The 17,886-nt window shown below is 58.2% G+C and overlaps 2 protein-coding genes across 2 annotated transcripts in view; one reads left to right on the top strand and one right to left on the bottom strand.

Moving 5' to 3' along the window:
* Positions 1 to 756: 756 nt before the first annotated feature.
* DOK2 (docking protein 2) lies at positions 757 to 5,170 on the bottom strand. Its single transcript, XM_054396695.1, has 5 exons — positions 5,108 to 5,170; positions 3,625 to 3,924; positions 3,391 to 3,499; positions 1,723 to 1,904; positions 757 to 1,650 (listed from the first exon to the last, which is right to left on the bottom strand). Exons 1-5 carry the CDS (start codon positions 5,168 to 5,170, stop codon positions 757 to 759), a joined length of 1,548 nt encoding a protein of 515 aa, XP_054252670.1.
* Positions 5,171 to 7,684: 2,514 nt separating this feature from the next.
* The window catches only part of XPO7 (exportin 7), a 71,206-nt gene continuing 61,004 nt past the window's right edge, over positions 7,685 to 17,886 (top strand). The window contains exons 1-2 of the mRNA XM_054396587.1: positions 7,685 to 7,692; positions 7,873 to 8,218. Coding sequence (XP_054252562.1) covers positions 7,685 to 7,692; positions 7,873 to 8,218 — 354 coding nt within the window. The remainder of the gene's footprint in view (positions 7,693 to 7,872; positions 8,219 to 17,886) is intronic.

Raw genomic sequence — 17,886 nt, 5'->3', positions numbered from 1 at the left:
GGGCTCAGCACCATCTAGCTGTATCCATAATATGGGATGTGCATCCCTAGGGATGTGCAGGATGGATCTGCATGGGCTCAGCACCATCTAGCTGTATCCATAATATGGGATGTGCAGGACTGAGCATCATCTGGGTGCCTCCATGCTGTGGGATGTGCATCCCTAGGGACAGGGATCAGCGTGGGATGAATGTCCCGGAGCTCAGCACCGTCTGGGTGTATCCATGGTACGGGATGTGCATCCCTAAGGATGTGCAGGACCAACCAGCATGGGTGAAGCATTCCAGGGCTGTGCATCGTCCACCTGCATCCCGAGTGCAGGATCTGCATCCCTGGGGAGTCACAGGAGGATCCCCAGTCGCAGCGCCGGGCTCTCCGAAGTTTGTCAGGGCGAGAAGCAATGGATTTGGAGTCCAATCCTGCACGGCGCTGGCCCCGAGACATCGGAGGTGCGAACGGAAGGGTTGTCGGGGGGCGTGGGAGAACCAACTGCCTGCCCTGCCCGTCCTGCGGGCCCATACTGCCCTCCAGTGGGAGCATCCCGCCCGGCGGCTCCGCAGCTGCCCAGATGTGCCCCGCACCTCCAAAGGGACTCCTGGTCCCCTCCAGCCATGGATGGGTGCGCTGGGCTAAGGGGGGGGGGGGGGGGGGGGCGGGCAGAAGGGGGTCTCGGCTCTACCGCCGAGGGGACGGCTTGGGGTGAGGGGGTGCTGCCAGCTGCAGGACAGGAGGGGGTGGTCTTCTCTTCCTTTCCTTCTCACTGCAGGTTCCTCTTCTTTGCGAGCTTGAGGGCCACGTTGTCATAGTCGGCGTCCCCCAGCCACTCCTTGCCCCGCAGCAGGAAGGGCTGCCGGAGCGGCACAGGTTTCTTGGGCACGGCGTAGTCATCCCGCTGGGGGTTGTAGGGGCACTGGTGCCCAGTGGGTTCCTCTGGGGCCGCCTGGAGCTTCCAAGCCTCCCCCTTCACCTCCTGGGGCTCGTGGTAGACGCCGTGAGGGGACAGCCCCTCGGGCTCGTCGTAGATGTGGTAGGGCTTGGGAGGTGGTGGGGGCTGGCTGCCCTCTTGCCCCTCTGCCTCCCTGATGCTGGCATAGACAGGGTCAGAGACCTCCTCGGGGTGCTGGCCCAATCTGCCCAGCTGGCAAGCCATGAAGGTCTTGGCGATGCTGTCAAAGGGGACGGCGTAGTCGGACTCAGCAGCTCCCCTGGCTGCAGGGTCCTGCTTCCAGCTCTGCTCTGGCACCTGGGGGTTTCCCCGGCGCAGGGAGGTGCAGTGCTCAGCCTGGGGCACATCAGCGCTGCGGCAGGACAGGAAGGTGCCCGAGGGCTCCCCAGAGGCAGGGCAGCTGCTTGGGGTGGTCACCGGCTTGGCTTTTGGCACCTTCCCTTCCCAGCTGGGCTCCCGCGAGGGACGCTTGGTGCCGCCTGCCTCTTGGTGCCCCTGCGCCCAGCTGGGGTTCCTGGCGTGGCCAGGCGGCCAGGAGGCATCGTCCCCAGGGCCACCTGGCCGTGGCTCCTCGGCTGCCCGTCCCCGGTGCAGGCTGATGGCAGACTCGATGGCCTGGAAGATCTCATTGCCCTCAGGGGTATCAAACTCGAAGCTGCCCTCTCCGGATGCACAGCGCCGCCCAGCCTCGAAGGAGAAGGTCACCTGGGGAGGGGCAGTGTCAGGTCCCCCATGCCACAGCCCACCCTCAGCCCACCCTTCCCGGGTCCTGCTCACCTTGTCCCGCCCGAAGCGCCGCAGGAAGCGGTAGGGCCAGCTGTAGAGGACCTCCAAGGTCTGGAAGTGCTGCAGCTCCAATGCCTCCTCACCAGCCCGCAGGAGGAACTGGCCCCAGAGCTGGCAGCGCTCGGAGGACTCGGTGGCCCTCACTGTCACCTCAAAAGCCTGCTCCAAGCCAGCTGGGGATGGAGGAAGGTGAGAAGTCTTTGAACAGGTCTTATGAGGAGTGGCTGAAGGAACTGGGATTGGTTAGTCTGGAGAAGAGGAGGCTGAGGGGAGACCTCATCGCTCTCTACAGCTCCCTGAAAGCAGGCTGGAGCCAGATGGGGGTTGGTCTCTTCTCCCAAGGAACAAGCGATAGGACAAGAGGAAATGTCCTCAAGTTGCCCCAGGGGAGGTTTAGGTTGGACATGAGGAACAATTTCTTCCACTTGAGGATTGGCTCAGGCTGCTCAGGGCAGTGGTGGAGTCCTCATCCCTGGAGGAGTTCAAGAAACCTGTGGCCATGGCACTTGGGGCCACGATTTGGTGGCCACGGGGTTGCCGGTTGGACTCAATAGTCTTGGAGGTCTTTTCCAACCCCAACAATTCTATGATTCTCTGATTTAACAGATGCAAAGAGCAGATCTCCTTGCTGCTAGAGCAGAGCTGCACCTCACAGCCCAGAGCAGTGCTGTGGGGCTCACAACACCCGGCAGCTGGGGCAGTGGTCAGGCAGCATCCGGCTGATAAGGGCTGAGGGGCTCCAGCCTCGTGGGAGCAGCCTGATAGCAGAGCAAGACCCAGGCCTGCCAAACCACAGGGCAGGAAGAGGCTATTCTGGGTAGGAGACTTTCCACTGTGCTGCCTGCATCAAGCTGTGGGGAGGGTTGCTCCCTGCTGCAAAACTGGCCAAGGTGTCTTGGGAAGGGGGGTGAGGAGATGCTGAGGGACATCACTGCCTCCTGTGCATGCAACCCAGTGAGGAGATGCTGAGGGACATCACTGCCTCCTGTGCATGCAGACCCAGTGAGGAGATGCTGAGGGACATCACTGCCTCCTGTGCATGCAGACCCAGTGAGGAGATGCTGAGGGACATCACTGCCTCCTGTGCATGCAACCCAGAGAGGAGATGCTGAGGGACATCACTGCCTCCTGTGCATGCAGACCCAGTGAGGAGATGCTGAGGGACATCACTGCCTCCTGTGCATGCAGACCCAGTGAGGAGATGCTGAGGGACATCACTGCCTCCTGTGCATGCAACCCAGAGAGGAGATGCTGAGGGACATCACTGCCTCCTGTGCATGTAACCCAGAGAGGAGATGCTGAGGGACATCACTGCCTCCTGTGCATGCAACCCAGAGAGGAGATGCTGAGGGACATCACTGCCTCCTGTGCATGCAACCCAGAGAGGAGATGCTGAGGGACATCACTGCCTCCTGTGCATGCAACCCAGAGAGGAGATGCTGAGGGACATCACTGCCTCCTGTGCATGTAACCCAGAGAGGAGATGCTGAGGGACATCACTGCCTCCTGTGCATGCAGACCCAGTGAGGAGATGCTGAGGGACATCACTGCCTCCTGTGCATGCAACCCAGAGAGGAGATGCTGAGGGACCTACACTACCTTCTGTCCTCTCAACCTCAGCTCCACAGCACCTTCTCCTCCCCAACCCCCAGTGCCTACCTTTGCCCCGGGAGCTGTAGAGGGAGTTTTCCTCCATGGAGAAGTGACTGCTGGTGCCCAGTGGGGTCTGCTGCCCATCCTTGCCTGCTGCCTGCTCCTCTCTGCTCCTCTGAGCAAAACAACATCAGTGAGCGAGCGAGGGAAGAACACAGCCTGCCCCAGCCTGTCCCACCACAGCATCCCCCCAGGATTGCCCCAGACAGATCCCACTGCCTGCCATGCCTCAGTCCCTACCGGGAAGGCCAGCTCACACAGCTGCTGGATCCAGGTGGTGGCCTCGGTGCCCTCAGCAGCCAGGAGGAACCTCTTGTCGGTGGTCTCCAGCAGGAAGGGGGTGGTCTCCTTGGGGCAGCTGCTGGCATCACTGCTGACCTCTGCCACATGCACACAGTCACTCAGCTTGACCAGCTTCTTGCTGCCCTCCCCCTTCCTCAGCTTCTCGAGGGCTGGTGGAGATGAGCCCTCGAAGAGCTCCAGGCGAGCAGTGGAGCAGGAGCTGTCCCGGTACAAGACACCCCAAAACTTCTTCCACTTCTGCTGCGGGGAGAGAGGAGCAGCAAGAGGAATGGAAGCTCAGCAGCACCAGCCAGCTCTGCTTCTGACCTTCCAGGAGTTCTCATCCCCTTGGGATCACGGAGTCGTGGAATGGTTTTGGGTTGGAAGAGGCCTTTTGGATCATGGAGTCCAAGGCTTAACCCAGCACTGCCAGGGCACTGCTAAACCATGGCCCTCAGCACCACATCTCCACAGCTCTGCCCTGTCCTCCCCCATCGTGGTGGCAGTGGTCTTGATGGTAGGAAGGTGATGCCCTGCCTGCCACCCTGCCTGTGGCATTTGGAGCCCCAGCTGAGGGTGGCCATGGGGAGCAAGACTCAGTGGTTTTGGGGTGCAATGATCAGTGGCCATAGGAAAAAAGACCATGGGGAGCAAGACTTGGTGGCTATGGAGAAGAAGACTCAGGCCATGAGGAGCAAACCTCATCTCTGCCACTTGCCCATGAGACACCCAGGGAGGGGCTCCTTCCCTTTCTTGCACAAGAGCAGTGCCAGCAGAGCCATTGCCAAACCCTGGCTGCAGTCAGCCACTGAGGCCACAAGGCTCTGGGGTTGCAGCTGTTAGTGCCACAGCTCTGAGCCCCTGCCAGGGCAGGGTGGGGTCAGCTTTGGGGAGGGGGTGTCTCTTGGTGGAGTGTCCCCACCACCTTCCACCCTCCTGCTCATCCCTACCACCCCAATGCAAGGTGGTGGAGAGCCAAAAGATGGTTGGAGTCCCAACGAGTGGGGACAGTGGGCACCCTTTGATCCCAGAATCAGAGAATTGTCAGTGTTGGAAGGGACCTCAAGGATCATCCAGTTCCAACCCCCCTGCCATGGGCAGGGACACCTGGAGCAAAACTGGAAGTGGGGAGATTCAGATTGGATGTTAGGAAGAAATTCTTCCCCAGGAGGCTGGTGAGAGACTGGCAGAGGTTGCCCAGGGAGGTGGTGGAAGCCTCATCCCTGGAGGTTTTTGCAGCCAGGCTGGAGGTGGCTGTGAGCAACCTGCTGTGGTGTGAGGTGTCCCTGCCCATGGCAGGGGGGTTGGACCTGGCTGAGCCTTCAGGTCCCTTCCTGACAATTCTCTGATTCTATGATCCCCCCACACTCCCCTATACAGCCCAGCTGAGCCCCCCATGGATCTTCCCCACGGACCCAGCAGCCCCCCGTCACCTCCTCACCTTCCCAAAGGTCTGCTGCAGCTGGAGGTACAGCACACCCTGCTTCACCACTGCCTCCTCCATCCTCCAGCCACCAGCATCCTCCTGTGCTGTCCCACAGCTCCAGGGGGGTGCCAGGGGGGTCCCAGGCCAGTCAGAGGTCCCTGACCCCCTCCCAGCACGGCGCTGCCGTCACGTTGAGTCGTCTCAGTGTGTGATGTGTGGTTGGCTTCTTCTGCTTCCTCCTCAGGCTCTGGCTTCCTGTGAGCTTAGCAGAAAGGGCAGCTGGTGGCACAGACCCAGTAAAAACCAGCTCTGTGCCCTCCCTGACCCCCAGCCCCAGTACAGCCCCAGTACAACCAGTCCCATGCCCATCCCAACCCCCAGCACCAGCGCTGGGCACCGGGCAGCCCCAGCACAGCCCTGCCTCACACTTCCCATCTGTGGCTCCAGAGGCAGCTCCCAGGGTGGTCTTGTTGACCTAACAACCCCCTCCCCCCTGCCCCCAGCTCTGCTGATCTACCCACTTCCAGGCATCCCAGTCCAAACCAGTGCTCCCAGTAAGGGTGGTGCAGCCCTCAGAGCTTAAACCAGCCGTGATGCAGCTGGGGTGGGCTGGGAAGGTGATGGCAACAATGAGGAGGAAGAGGAAGAGCTGTGGGCAGCACCATGGCTGCTGTTTGGTGGTACTGGTGCTGGGCGGGGCAACTGGAGGCCACTGGTGCAAGGAGCTGGGTGCAAGGCTGTGGTTGCAGGACACTGGGGACACTGGTGCTGTGCCCTGCTGTTAAGGCTGCTGGGGCACAAGCTTCATGCCGAACTGGGAGCGCTGGGAGCACTGGTGCATGGAATTGGTGACATGGCTGGAGGACATTGGGAGCACTGGGAGCACTTGGGAGCACTGGAAGCAGTGGGAGCACTGGTGCATGGAATTGGTGACATGGCTGGAGGACATTGGGAGCACTGGGAGCACTGGGAGCACTGGGAGCAGTGGAAGCACTGGGAGCAGTGGGAGCACTGGGAGCACTGGTGCATGGAATTGGCAATGTGGCTGCAGGACATTGGGAGCACTGGGAGCACTGGGAGCAGTGGGGGCACTGGGAGCACTGGGGGCACTGGGAGCACTGGGAGCACTGGGAGCACTGGGAGCAGTGGGAGCACTGGGAGCACTGGGAGCACTGGGAGCACTGGTGCATGGAATTGGTGAGATGGCTGCAGGACATTGGGAGCACGGGGAGCACTGGGAGCACTGGTGCATGGAATTGGTGACATGGCTGGAGGACATTGGGAGCACTGGGAGCACTTGGGAGCACTGGAAGCAGTGGGAGCACTGGGAGCAGTGGAAGCACTGGGAGCACTGGTGCATGGAATTGGTGAGATGGCTGCAGGACATTGGGAGCACTGGGAGCACTGGTGCATGGAATTGGTGACATGGCTGCAGGACATTGGGAGCACTGGAAGCACTGGTGCATGGAATTGGTAACATGGCTGCAGGACATTGGGAGCATTGGGAGCACTGGTGCATGGAATTAGCAATGTGACTGCAGGACATTGGGAGCACTGGGAGCACTGGAAGCAGTGGGAGCACTGGGAGCATTGGTGCATGGAATTGGTGAGATGGCTGCAGGACATTGGGAGCCATGGGAACTGGGAACACTGGGAGCACTGGAAGCAGTGGAAGCACTGGGAGCACTGGTGCATGGAACTGGTGATGTGGCTGCAGGACATTGGGAGCACTGGGAGCACTGGTGCATGGAATTGGTGACATGGCTGCAGGACATTGGGAGCACTGGGAGCACTGGTGCAGGGGCTGCTGGGGCACGAGGCTTCTGCCTGGCTGGGAGCACCAGCAGCACTGGTTCAGGGAACTGGGAACACGCCTGCAGGACGCTGTGAGCTAGGACACGGGGCCAGTGGTGCAGGGAACTGGGAGCACTGGGAGCACTCGTGCAGGGGTTACTGGGGCGTAAGTCTTGCCCCTGACTGGGCTAGCTGATGTGTAGCAGCGCGCTGAACTGGGAACACCGGTGCTGGGAGCACTGGAAGAGCCGGGGGCACTAATGCAGAGCTTACTGGAGCACCAAGCTCCTGGGCTAACTGCCGGCCGGTGAGTGCAGCGCCCCGGGCTGGCCGGCGCCGACCTCCCTGGCAGCCGCACAAGCGAGGTGCGGCCCCTTTAAGCGCGCTGTCAACAAACCGCGCCCCTCCCCTCGGCGACGCCGCCGCCGTCATGACGTCACCGCCGGCTGCGCGGGGAGGTGTCTCCTGTGCGTGTGGGGGGAGGGGGGGGCGTGACCAGAGCGTGGGGGGGGCGCAACCAGGGCGTGGGGGGGCGTAACCAGGGCTTGGGGGGGCGGGGCCAGGGTTTGGGGGGCGTAACCAGGGCGCGGGAGGGCGTGGCCAGGGCGCGGAGGGGGCGGGCCGGCGCGTTGCGCGCAGGCGCAAGAGGGGCGGGGCGGCGGCGCGTGCGCGCGGGCGGCAGAGGCGGCGGGGGGCGGTGAGGGGAAGGGGGGGGGCAGGCGCGGCGGGCGCGGTGCCGGGCCCGGCGAGAGGCGGAGGCGGAGGGAGCGGAGCATGAATGGAGCAAAATGGCGGATCATGTGCAGGTGAGGGGAAGGGGGAGGGGGGGATGTTGCGCGGCCACGGGCAGATACGCACCGCTCCCCCCCCTCCCCAGGCCGCCCGCCATGCGCCTCCCCTCCTTCCCTCCCTCTTTCCCTCCCTCCTTCCCCCGCCCGGTTGGCCTGTGGTGTGGCCTGGTCTCGGTGGCGGCGCGGGGAGCCTAGGCCTGGCCCGGTGAGGCGCCTCGGCGGGGGTGGCGGCAGGCCCCGTGCAGATCTGGAGGTGCTGCGGTTGTGGGACTCGCCGTTCCTCCGGTTCTCGCCGTTCCTCCGCTGCGTGTGGGCCGAGCGGGAGCCGAGCCGGCATGGCGGGGGCGAGCGGCCTGGCGGGGTCGGCGGCGCGGCCTTTTCCCCTGCTCCCCGCTACTATGGAGCTCCAGGCTTCGACGTGTATCGTCACCGGGCCAGGCTCGGCCTCGCCGGGGCGAAAAGCTGCCGGGAAGAATGCTTCACCGCGGGCAGGAGCTGCAGGCGCCGGTGTTTGCCGGTCGAGCGGCCTCTGCCTCCTCCGGTGGAGTTTTCTAGCAGCGCCGGTAGCACAGCTTTGGGGAGAGGAAACTCGGGATCCTCCCCCTGCTTGGGAACGATCAGCTTGCCTTGCGCTCCAGCACCTCTCACCGCCAGAGCCCCATCTCTGCCACCCCTCTCCCGGTGTCTTAGGTAGGAGCCTGGCCCCTGTCAGCCTCCCTCCTGGCCCCTGTCAGCCTCCCTCCTGATCCCTGTCAGCCTCCCTCCTGGCCCCTGTCAGCCTCCCTCCTGGCCCCTGTCAGCCTCCCTCCTGATCCCTGTCAGCCTCCCTCCTGATCCCTGTCAGCCTCCCTCCTGATCCCTGTCAGCCTCCCTCCTGATCCCTGTCAGCCTCCCTCCTGTCTCCTGTAGCCTCCCTCCTGTCTCCTGTAGCCTCCCTCCTGATCCCTGTCAGCCTCCCTCCTGTCTCCTGTAGCCTCCCTCCTGTCTCCTGTAGCCTCCCTCCTGTCTCCTGTAGCCTCCCTCCTGGCCCCTGTAGCCTCCCTCCTGTCTCCTGTAGCCTCCCTCCTGGCCCCTGTCAGCCTCCCTCCTGGCCCCTGTCAGCCTCCCTCCTGGCCCCTGTAGCCTCCCTCCTGGCTCCTGTCAGCCTCCCTCCTGGCTCCTGTCAGCCTCCCTCCTGATCCCTGTAGCCTCCCTCCTGATCCCTGTCAGCCTCCCTCCTGGCTCCTGTCGCCTCCCTCCTGGCTCCTGTCGCCTCCCTCCTGGCTCCTGTCGCCTCCCTCCTGGCTCCTGTAGCCTCCCTCCTTGCCTGGTGGGGTGGAAAACCCTCGGAGGGGGTCTGTGCTGGCACTGAGAGAAGAAATAAAAACAGACCCAGCAGGAGGAAACGGTTAGGGTTGCTTGGCTGGTTGGGGTTTGGTTTGGTTTGGTTTTTCTGTAACGTTTCGGTTTGAACTCGGGGAGGCTTTGCACGGGGCCCGAGACGCCTGGCTGAAGTGTAACGCCGCTGGTTAGTTCCATCATCATCCCGGCGAGTCGGAAATAGGAGAGCTGCCTCCCCTGCTCCCCCGCCGAACCACAAGGGTGAGCAGTTTGTTAGCTCAGCACAGCGCCGGGCAGCTGGCAGGTCGGCTCGCAGGGGGTGGTAGCGAAATCTCTCTCTGGGCTGATCTCGGGGGAGCAGAGGGATCGCTGCCTTGTTAAACCATTCCCAGCCCCTCCGTTTGCTGAAGAAGCTGACTCTGCTGTGAGGGCAGCCCTGCCTTTCCCTCTTAGCAAGTCAAACCTTGGTGCTGTAAAGCTCTGCCTTGCAGCCTGCTTTCCTGTGGTGAAATGTTGAGGGGAGCAAATGCTGAGCTTACTGCTTGGGGAGGGGGGGGAGTTGGACTTAGATGACCTTTGGAGGTCCCTCCCAACCCAGAGCGTTCTGTGATTCTAAGTTTGAGCTGTGAGGACAGGGTTGAAGTGGCTGGATTCAGCTTGCTTGGTTAAAGTTTAACATCAGAGTCTTGGAGGATGTTCCTCTGGGGGCAGAACTGATTTGCAAACACAGTTAAAGGCACCTGCAGCTCGCTGGAGTTCCTGGACAGGACAAATATAGCTGAGAGAAGTGTGCAGTGCTCTGGCTGGGTGATGATTGCTTGCTTTTTATTCCTTCCTCCCTCTCTGCCTTCCTTCCCTCTCTGCCTTCCTTCCCTCTCTGCCTTCCTTCCCTCTCTGCCTTCCTTCCCTCTCTGCCTTCCTTCCCTCTCTGCCTTCCTCCCTCTCTGCCTTCCTTCCCTCTCTGCCTTCCTTCCCTCTCTGCCTTCCTTCCCTCTCTCTGCCTTCCTTCCCTCTCTGCCTTCCTTCCCTCTCTGCCTTCCTTCCCTCTCTCTCCCTTCCTTCCCTCTCTGCTCCTCCCTTCCTTCCTCCCTCTCTCCCTTCCTTCCCTCTCTGCCTCTCCCTTCCTTCCCCCTCTCTCCCTTCCTTCCCTCTCTGCCTTCCTCCCTCTCTGCCTTCCTCCCCTCTCTGCCTTCCTCCCCTCTCTGCCTTCCTCCCCTCTCTGCCTTCCTCCCCTCTCTGCCTTCCTCCCCTCTCTGCCTTCCTCCCCTCTCTGCCTTCCTCCCCTCTCTGCCTTCCTCCCCTCTCTGCCTTCCTCCCCTCTCTGCCTTCCTCCCCTCTCTGCCTTCCTCCCCTCTCTGCCTTCCTCCCCTCTCTGCCTTCCTCCCCTCTCTGCCTTCCTCCCCTCTCTGCCTTCATTTTTCCCTCCAAAAGCAGAGTGAGACTCCCTTCCAAAGGGATTTTTCTGGCTGCAGGAAGCAGTGCTGGTGACTACCAGAGTGAATAATTGAGAGAGTTGAGTTTATGGCATCTGCTGATGGGACTTGGTCCTGCTTTACTGGCAGTGGGCACTTGCAAATAAATCCTGGCTGGCAGGAGCCCTGCAGAGTGGAGCAGGGGGAGGGTAAAGTCTTGCTGCTGCTTCCTGAGGGGCTTGGGTTGGGTGTTAAATGTGCACAGCAAGCTTCCTGCTGTTCCACCTGGGGTGTTCCTACCTGAGGAAGCACAGAAATGTTATTTATGGACAGCTGCATCTGGCCTGAAGTGAGTTACTGTACTCTGCAGAGCAGCAGTGAGGGTGAAGACAAACTTCTGAGGCCTTCATGAAAGAGAATCTCACAAGAGGAGTCCCCAGGGTACTGCTGAGGCTGCACCTTAAATTCTGGGTTCAGTTTTGGGCCATTCCTTCCAAGAAGGACATTGAGGAGCTGGAGAAGGGCAACCAAGCTGGGGGAAGGGTCTGGAGAACAGGACTGGGGAGGAGCAGCTGGGGGAGCTGGGGGTGTTGAGCCTGGAGAAAAAGAGGATGAGGGGAGACCACCTGGCTCTCTGCAGCTCCCTGCAAGGAGGCTGGAGTGAGATGGGGAATGGTCTCTTCTCCCAAGGAACAGGACAAGAGGAAATGGCCTCAAGTTGCCCCAGGGCAGGCTCAGCTTGGCCACGAGGAACAATTTCTTCCACTTGAGGGCTGTCCAGGTCTGGCCCAGGCTGCCCAGGGCAGTGGTGGAGTCCCCATCCCTGGAGGGGTTTCAGAGCCCTGGAGATGTGGTGCTGAGGGCCATGGCTTGGTGGTGTCCTGGCAGTGCTGGGGTAAGGCTTGGACTTGGTGATCTGAAAGGTCTTTTCCAACCTAAACAGCTTCCTGATTCTTCTCTTTAAGAAAGAGAGCTGCAGCTGGTGACTGAACCCTGCAGTTTTGGTGGTGGGAATGGTGTAGTCCAAGCTGGCTGTGGAGCCTTCCCCTTCAAGGGAGAACTCTAAACAAAGGATTCAGTGACAGTGATACAGGAGCAGGGAGAATCAGATGATTCTGTGAGGCTGAAAAGAAGGCCCAAGGTCTTAAAGCAAATTGTTTTGCAGCAGCTTTTCCACTTCCCAGGCAGCTCACATGACCTGGTTTTGAATTCATGTTTCTGCCTGTGCCCAGTCTCAAAAGCTTCACTTTAAAGTCAGGCTCCAGCACCCTTGCACCAAAGAATTTGTATCTCATGGTCAGATGGAACCTCCTGGGCTCCACTTTGTGCCCCTTGCCCCTTGTGCTGTCCCTGGGCACCACTGAGCAGAGTCTGGCCCCAGCCTCTTGCCCCCCACAGCTCCTTTAGCTCTTGCTGAGCATTGCTCAGCTCCCCTCTGGGGCTGCTCTTCTGCAGGCTCTCAGCCCCAGGGCTCTCAGCCTTTGCTCCTCACAGAGCTGCTCCAGGCCCCTCAGCAGCTTCCCAGCCTCCCATTAGCCTTCTTGGCTGCAAGGGCACATTGCTGGCTCCTGGAGAGCTCATTGTCCACCAGCATTCCCAAGTCCTCCTCCTGGAGCTGCTCCCCAGCAGGTCACCCCTTACCTGTACTGGTAGGGGGGTTTGTTCCTCCCCAGGTGCAGGACCCTCCACTTGCCTTGACTTCAAGCTTTTACCTTCCATGTGTCACTGAAAGCTCTTACTGGGGGCTTGTGTTTATCTCCAAATATCCCAAGGGAATGCTGTGGAGCTGGAAGCAGTGACTAAAAATAGAGGTGGCAGTGGTTCTTTAGCAAATTAGGGTGGGTTGGGTGGTTTTTTTTTTGTGTGGGTTTTTTTTTTTTTTTTGGTTTGTTGTTGGTTTTTTCTTTTTTTTTCTTTTTAAGTTGAGAGCTGTGTGGATGCTCAGCACCACAGTTGCAGAGCACCAGGGGTGGGTGTTGAGAGTTGGATTTCAGCTGGGAGCTGGAGGTGTCTGATGTCACTGCAGTATCTCCAGATCTCAAGAGCCAAACTTTTGATGGAATTAAAGTGGACGCAGCTCTTCAGCTCTGCCACTTTGTCCCTCAGCTCTTAGCTGACACCTGGAGCGTGCTGAGGTGGAAGGTGAGCTCCTGGCAGCAGCCCCAGCCTGCTGCACCTCTTCTCTAGATGAAGTGTGGGGGGTGTGTGTGAAGCAGCCAGGCTAGGAATAGAGAACCTGGTGGATTCCTTCTGGCTTTTCACACCCAGCAGCCTGAGGAGAGGTGGACTCAGCCTGAAATCCTCAGCTGAACTGCAAATCCTCATCACTCAACTGAGTGCATTGGTGTGTGGCCTCCTGCACACAGCTGCTGCTGCTGCTGGTGTTCTTGGTCTCCTGCAGACACTTGTTGGTGATGGTGCTGCTGGTGGTGGTTATTTTTAGCACTAACTAATCAAAGGTAGTGTTGGAGGACAGTTGCTAAACCACCCCAGAAGACATCTCAGCAGAGGTTTCACGTTTTTAGGCTTGTTCCTCAGGGAGGATAAATTGTGCAGTTTGCTCGTGGCCCCTCCTAACTCCAGCAGTGTTTTGCCAGTGGGAAGTTCCTTGCCCTGGTGTGGTCAGGGTGAAGCAGCAGGCTTTATGCTCTGGTGCTTCACATCTGACTGGTGGCATGCTCTGGATGCTGGGTGGTGTAAGAGCTCCCTGGTAAAAATGTGCTCTGATAGTCTGATCCTTCTCTGCTTTTCAGGATTTGAAGGGAGATACAGGAGAGCTGGAGAGGGACTTTGTGCAAAGGCCTGGAGTGACAGGGTGAGGAGTGATGGCTTCAGACTGGAAAAAGCTGGATTGGGATGAGACATTAGGAAGAAATTCTTCCCCAGAGGGTGGTGAGGCACTGGAACAGGTTGCCCTGTGCAGCACGGAGCAGCTGTGGAGGCTCCAAGCCTGGCAGTGTTGAAAGCCAGGTTGGATGAGGCCTTGAGCTGGTAGGAGGTGTCCCTGTGTGTGGCAGAGGCTTGGAACTGGATGGTATTTGGGGTCCCTTCCAACCCAAACCAGTCCATGATTCCCTCTCCCCTCACCTATTGTCCTGCTCAGGAAATGGGAAGCAATTCTCCAGGCTGAACCAAATAACATTACTGGTGTTGAGTGCTGTCAACAAAAAGTCCTTTTCAGCAGCTCTTTGACAGTTTCAACTATTTTTAGGTGCAATTGGCTGCTGATTGCACTCTGCAGTGTGCTCTCCTGCTGGTTTTGTTTGCTCTGGGGCTGGGTCTTGTGCACTTCTGCAGAGTGGGCAGAGGAGATAGCCCCATCCCTGTGGGCTGTGGTGTGTTTTTGCTGGAGGGGTGGTCTCACCTCCCCCTGTGTGCTCAGCAGGGGCTGTCTGCCTCACCAGGACCTACCTGCTACAAGCCTGTTGTGTGCAAATCAACACCCAGCTCCAGGTTTAACAGCAGAGAAGGTTCCACCTTTCCAGCCTCCCCTTTTCCCTCCCCTTTTCCCTTTTCCACCTTTTCAGCCTCCCCTTTTCCCTCCCCTTTTCCCTTTTCCACCTTTTCAGCCTCCCCTTTTCCCTCCCCTTTTCCACCTTTCCAGCCTCCCCTTTTCCCTCCCCTTTTCCCTCCCCTTTTCCACCTTTTCAGCCTCCCCTTTTCCTTCCCCTTTTCCACCTTTTCAGCCTCCCCTTTTCCCTCCCCTTTTCCACCTTTTCAGCCTCCCCTTTTCCCTCCCCTTTTCCACCTTTTCAGCCTCCCCTTTTCCCTCCCCTTTTCCACCTTTTCAGCCTCCCCTTTTCCACTCAAACTGCCTGCACTGTGGGAGAAGCTCTCCTTGCTGCTTGGTAGCTTGCAGTGGAATTAGAGGCTTCCAGCTGAACTTCTTCCATTCAGGTTTGCAGTGCTCAGGGCTCTGCTGTAACTCTTAACAACACAAGAAAATCACCCAAGGAGATATTGACAGCAATCAAATTGGCCCTTTCCTGCCTCTTTCAGCTGACTGCTGGCTTGAATTAGTTTGAATTCTAGCAATGGGAAAATTCTGGTTACTGGGTGAATGCTGTAAAAAGGACTTCTTAAATCCCTTTTATTCTTTATTTTTTTTTCCCCCTAATTGGGATGTGCTGTGGCTGTCCCCTCCCTGGAGGTGTTCAAGGCCAGCTTGGATGAGGCCTTGAGCAACCTGGGCTGATGGAGGTGTCCCTGCCCATGGCAGGGGGGTTGGAACTGGATGATCCCTTCCAGTCCCATCCCATGATTCTATGACCCAGCCAGGCAGCAGTGCAGGCAGAGCCAGCAGCAGTTGCTGTTTTCTGCTGATTATTTCATTAGTGTTGGTTTTGTCCCCTGACAGTGCCCTGGGTCGTGTTGGCTGCTTTCCTTGTGCCCCTGGCACACAAGTGAGAGGTGACTTGGTGCTCTGACAGCCTTCTAGCCACTGGGCAGCCACTGGGGGATCTGAAAAGCTCAGGCTGTGACACCACAAATGGCTTTCTGTGCCTTGCAAGGCAGGGTTTAAGATAATGTCATTCTAGGGATATGCAAATGAAGCATTTCCTGGATGTTTCTGTGCTGCTCATTAGCATCTTGAGCTCTGGTGAGAGCTGCCACAGGCTCTGGGCTTGTAGCTGAGCAGTGGAGGACAGGCTTCAACCTGCTCTGGTCGAGCTTGTTTGGTGCTCTGGAGTCCTGCCTTGTGAAGGGAGAACACACTGGGAGGGAAGGAGCCATCCTTGGCTGCCTGATTGAGCTGGATCTGGAAGGGCTGAGGAGGCAGAGCCACCAAGGCAGAGCAAACCTGAATGTTCTCACACCTTCTGGCCTCTCTGGTCTCAGCACTGAGGACTCCTGCTCTGGCAAGGATTCCTCTCTCAGCTGAGCAACTGTTTCCTGCAGCTCTTGCAAGACCTTTTCAGAGAAGGAGCTGGGGATGCTGGTGGGAACAAGCTGCCTGTGAGGCAGCAAGGTGCCCTTATGGCCAAGAAGTCCAGGGGTCACCTGGGGTCTGTCAGGAAGAGTGTGGCCTGCACTTCAAGGGAGGCTCTGCTCTGCCCTACTGAGGTCACATCTGGAGTCTGGAGTCCAGTTCTGGGCTCCCCACTTCAAGAGGGACAGAGCAGTACTGGAGAGAGTCCAGGGAGGCTGGGAAGATGCTGAGGGGCCTGGAACAGCTCTGTGAGGAGCAAAGACTGAGAGCCCTGGGGCTGAGAGCCTGCAGAAGAGCAGCCCCAGAGGGGAGCTGAGCAATGCTCAGCAAGAGCTAAAGGAGCTGTGGGGGGCAAGAGGCTGGGGCCAGACTCTGCTCAGTGGTGCCCAGGGACAGCACAAGGTGCACAAAGTAGAACCCAGGAGGTTCCATCTGAAGAGGAGGAGAAACTTGTTCATTGTGAGGGTGGTGGAGGCCTGGAGCAGGCTGCCCAGAGAGGTTGTGGAGTGTCCTTGTGTGGAGAGCTTCCAACCCCCCCTGGGCACTGTGCTCCTGGGCAAGCTGCTGTGGGTGCCCTGCTGGAGCAGGTTGGGTTGGACTGGCTGAGCTCCAGAGCTCCTTTCCAGCCTCACCATGCTTGAATTTTGAATACCCTGTGGACTTAACAGTTTTAGATCTCCAAAGGGTTTATTTTCAGTTGATGTCTGCTTCTTGACCACACCTTTTACCTGCCTTATTCCACAACCTCTGGCTCAGTTCTCTGCTTTCCACATTCCCTTTGGACAGGGAGGGTATCATCGGAGTGTTTTGGTTGAATTCCTGTTTGGGAGCTGAAGTGCCCTGGATTTAGCAGCTCAGTGTTTGTGCACACACTGATTACAGGAGCTACAGTCCAAGGACATCATGCTGGAATGTACCAATTCTGCTGTCTCTTCTCTTACCACTTGATAATGTTTGTAGCCAGCACCAGTTTAACCAGGCAGTTGAAGGTGATTTGCAGCCCTGGGATTCTTTTGCTCTCTCTGGATGGTGAGTCTGAGCTGGCCTCTAGAAGCTTGAATGTTTCCTATCACTGGAGGTGCTTCCAGGCTTCTTGGAATATTTGGAAGGTTTCTGTTTTCTCCTCATCCATCATCTCTGGGCCTCAAATTCACGTGCAGTGGGGCTTGATTTGCAGCTGCTGGGCAACTGAGTAAAATGCTGCAGTGGCTGAGTGTGGTGGTGTTGGTTGTGCCTGAAGGTAGCTTGCTCTGGAAAGCATTAGGAAGAATGTGGGAGGTTCTCCTCACCTTCTACTCTGCCCTAGTGAGGCCAATTCTGGAGTATTGGATCTAGTTCTGGGCTACTCAGTTCAAGAGGGAACTACTGGAGAGAGTCCAATAGAGGCTGGGAAGATGCTGAGGGGCCTGGAGCCATCTCTCTGAGGAGGAAAGGCTGAGAGCCCTGAGGCTGTTGAGCCTGGAGAAGAGAAAGCTCCAGGGAGACCTTAGAGCTGCATTTCAGTATCTGAAGGGGACCTACAGGAAGGCTGTGGGGGGACTGTTTAGAAGGACTTGTGGGGATAGGACAAGGGGCAGGAGTTTGAAAGGAGCAGGGGAGATGTAGGTTGGGCACCAGGAGGAAGCTCTGCACAGTGAGGGTGGTGAGACTCTGGAACAGGTTGCCCAGAGTTGTGGTGGAGGCCACATCCCTGGAAACGTTCAAGGGCAGGCTTGATGTGGCCTTGGGCAGCCTGCTCCAGTTGGAAGTGTCCCAGCTCCCTGTTGGACAAGATGACCTTTGAGGGTCCCTTCCAACTCAATGCAATCTTTGATCTGTGGAAGCTGGGATTGATCTCCAGCCAAACACTGCATTTGAGTGGTCAGAATCAAGGGGGGGATTCTTGCTTGCCTGCTCCCCCTGAGTGATGGGGCTGCTGCTTCTGCCATCTTAAGTCCACTTGGGCACAGCAGGAGCTTCCTCAATCATCTGAAATGGGAAATAGCAGCATGGGGAAGTCAGAGCCCATGGAACTAAAGCTTGCCTGAAGCTTCTTGCAGCCCCTGGATGTGAAGAGTGTTGCTTAAGCAACCGTGTAATCTAAGATCAATTGCACAGCATCCCCTGGGGACTCCTTTTGGGTAGCTGCTCCTTCTCCTTGTAAGTATTTATCATTTTAAAGATGATCACACGTTGCTTATCTTCACCAGGGGGAAAGCACTGAAGAGTGATGAGAGTTTGTGTTTGTGGCTCATAGTGGAAGTGAGGTGGAGAAGTTGGGGGCTTTAGCCACGTTTGGAGCTTCACTCTGTGGATGAGAATCTGAAGCCTGGTGCCAGAGCTGGAGGGGAAAAAAAATAATCATGTCAGGATTTGATATTACTTAAAGAAATTAACAATTAGGTGATGCAAAGTTGATAGGAGGGCTGATGGATTGGCAGTTCCTGCTCAGGATTGCTCCTATGGTGGTGGGGAGAGCTTTGCTCCGTGCAGGGCTTGGTGGAGAGGAGTTCCCCAACTCTCTGTAAGCAAAACTTCCCTCAGAGGAGAGGGGGAAGTCATCAGGGG

Source organism: Indicator indicator, chromosome 38, assembly GCF_027791375.1.
Source record: "Indicator indicator isolate 239-I01 chromosome 38, UM_Iind_1.1, whole genome shotgun sequence".
NCBI classification, from domain to species: Eukaryota; Metazoa; Chordata; class Aves; order Piciformes; family Indicatoridae; genus Indicator; species Indicator indicator.
This window is presented reverse-complemented; position numbering and strand designations above follow the sequence as displayed.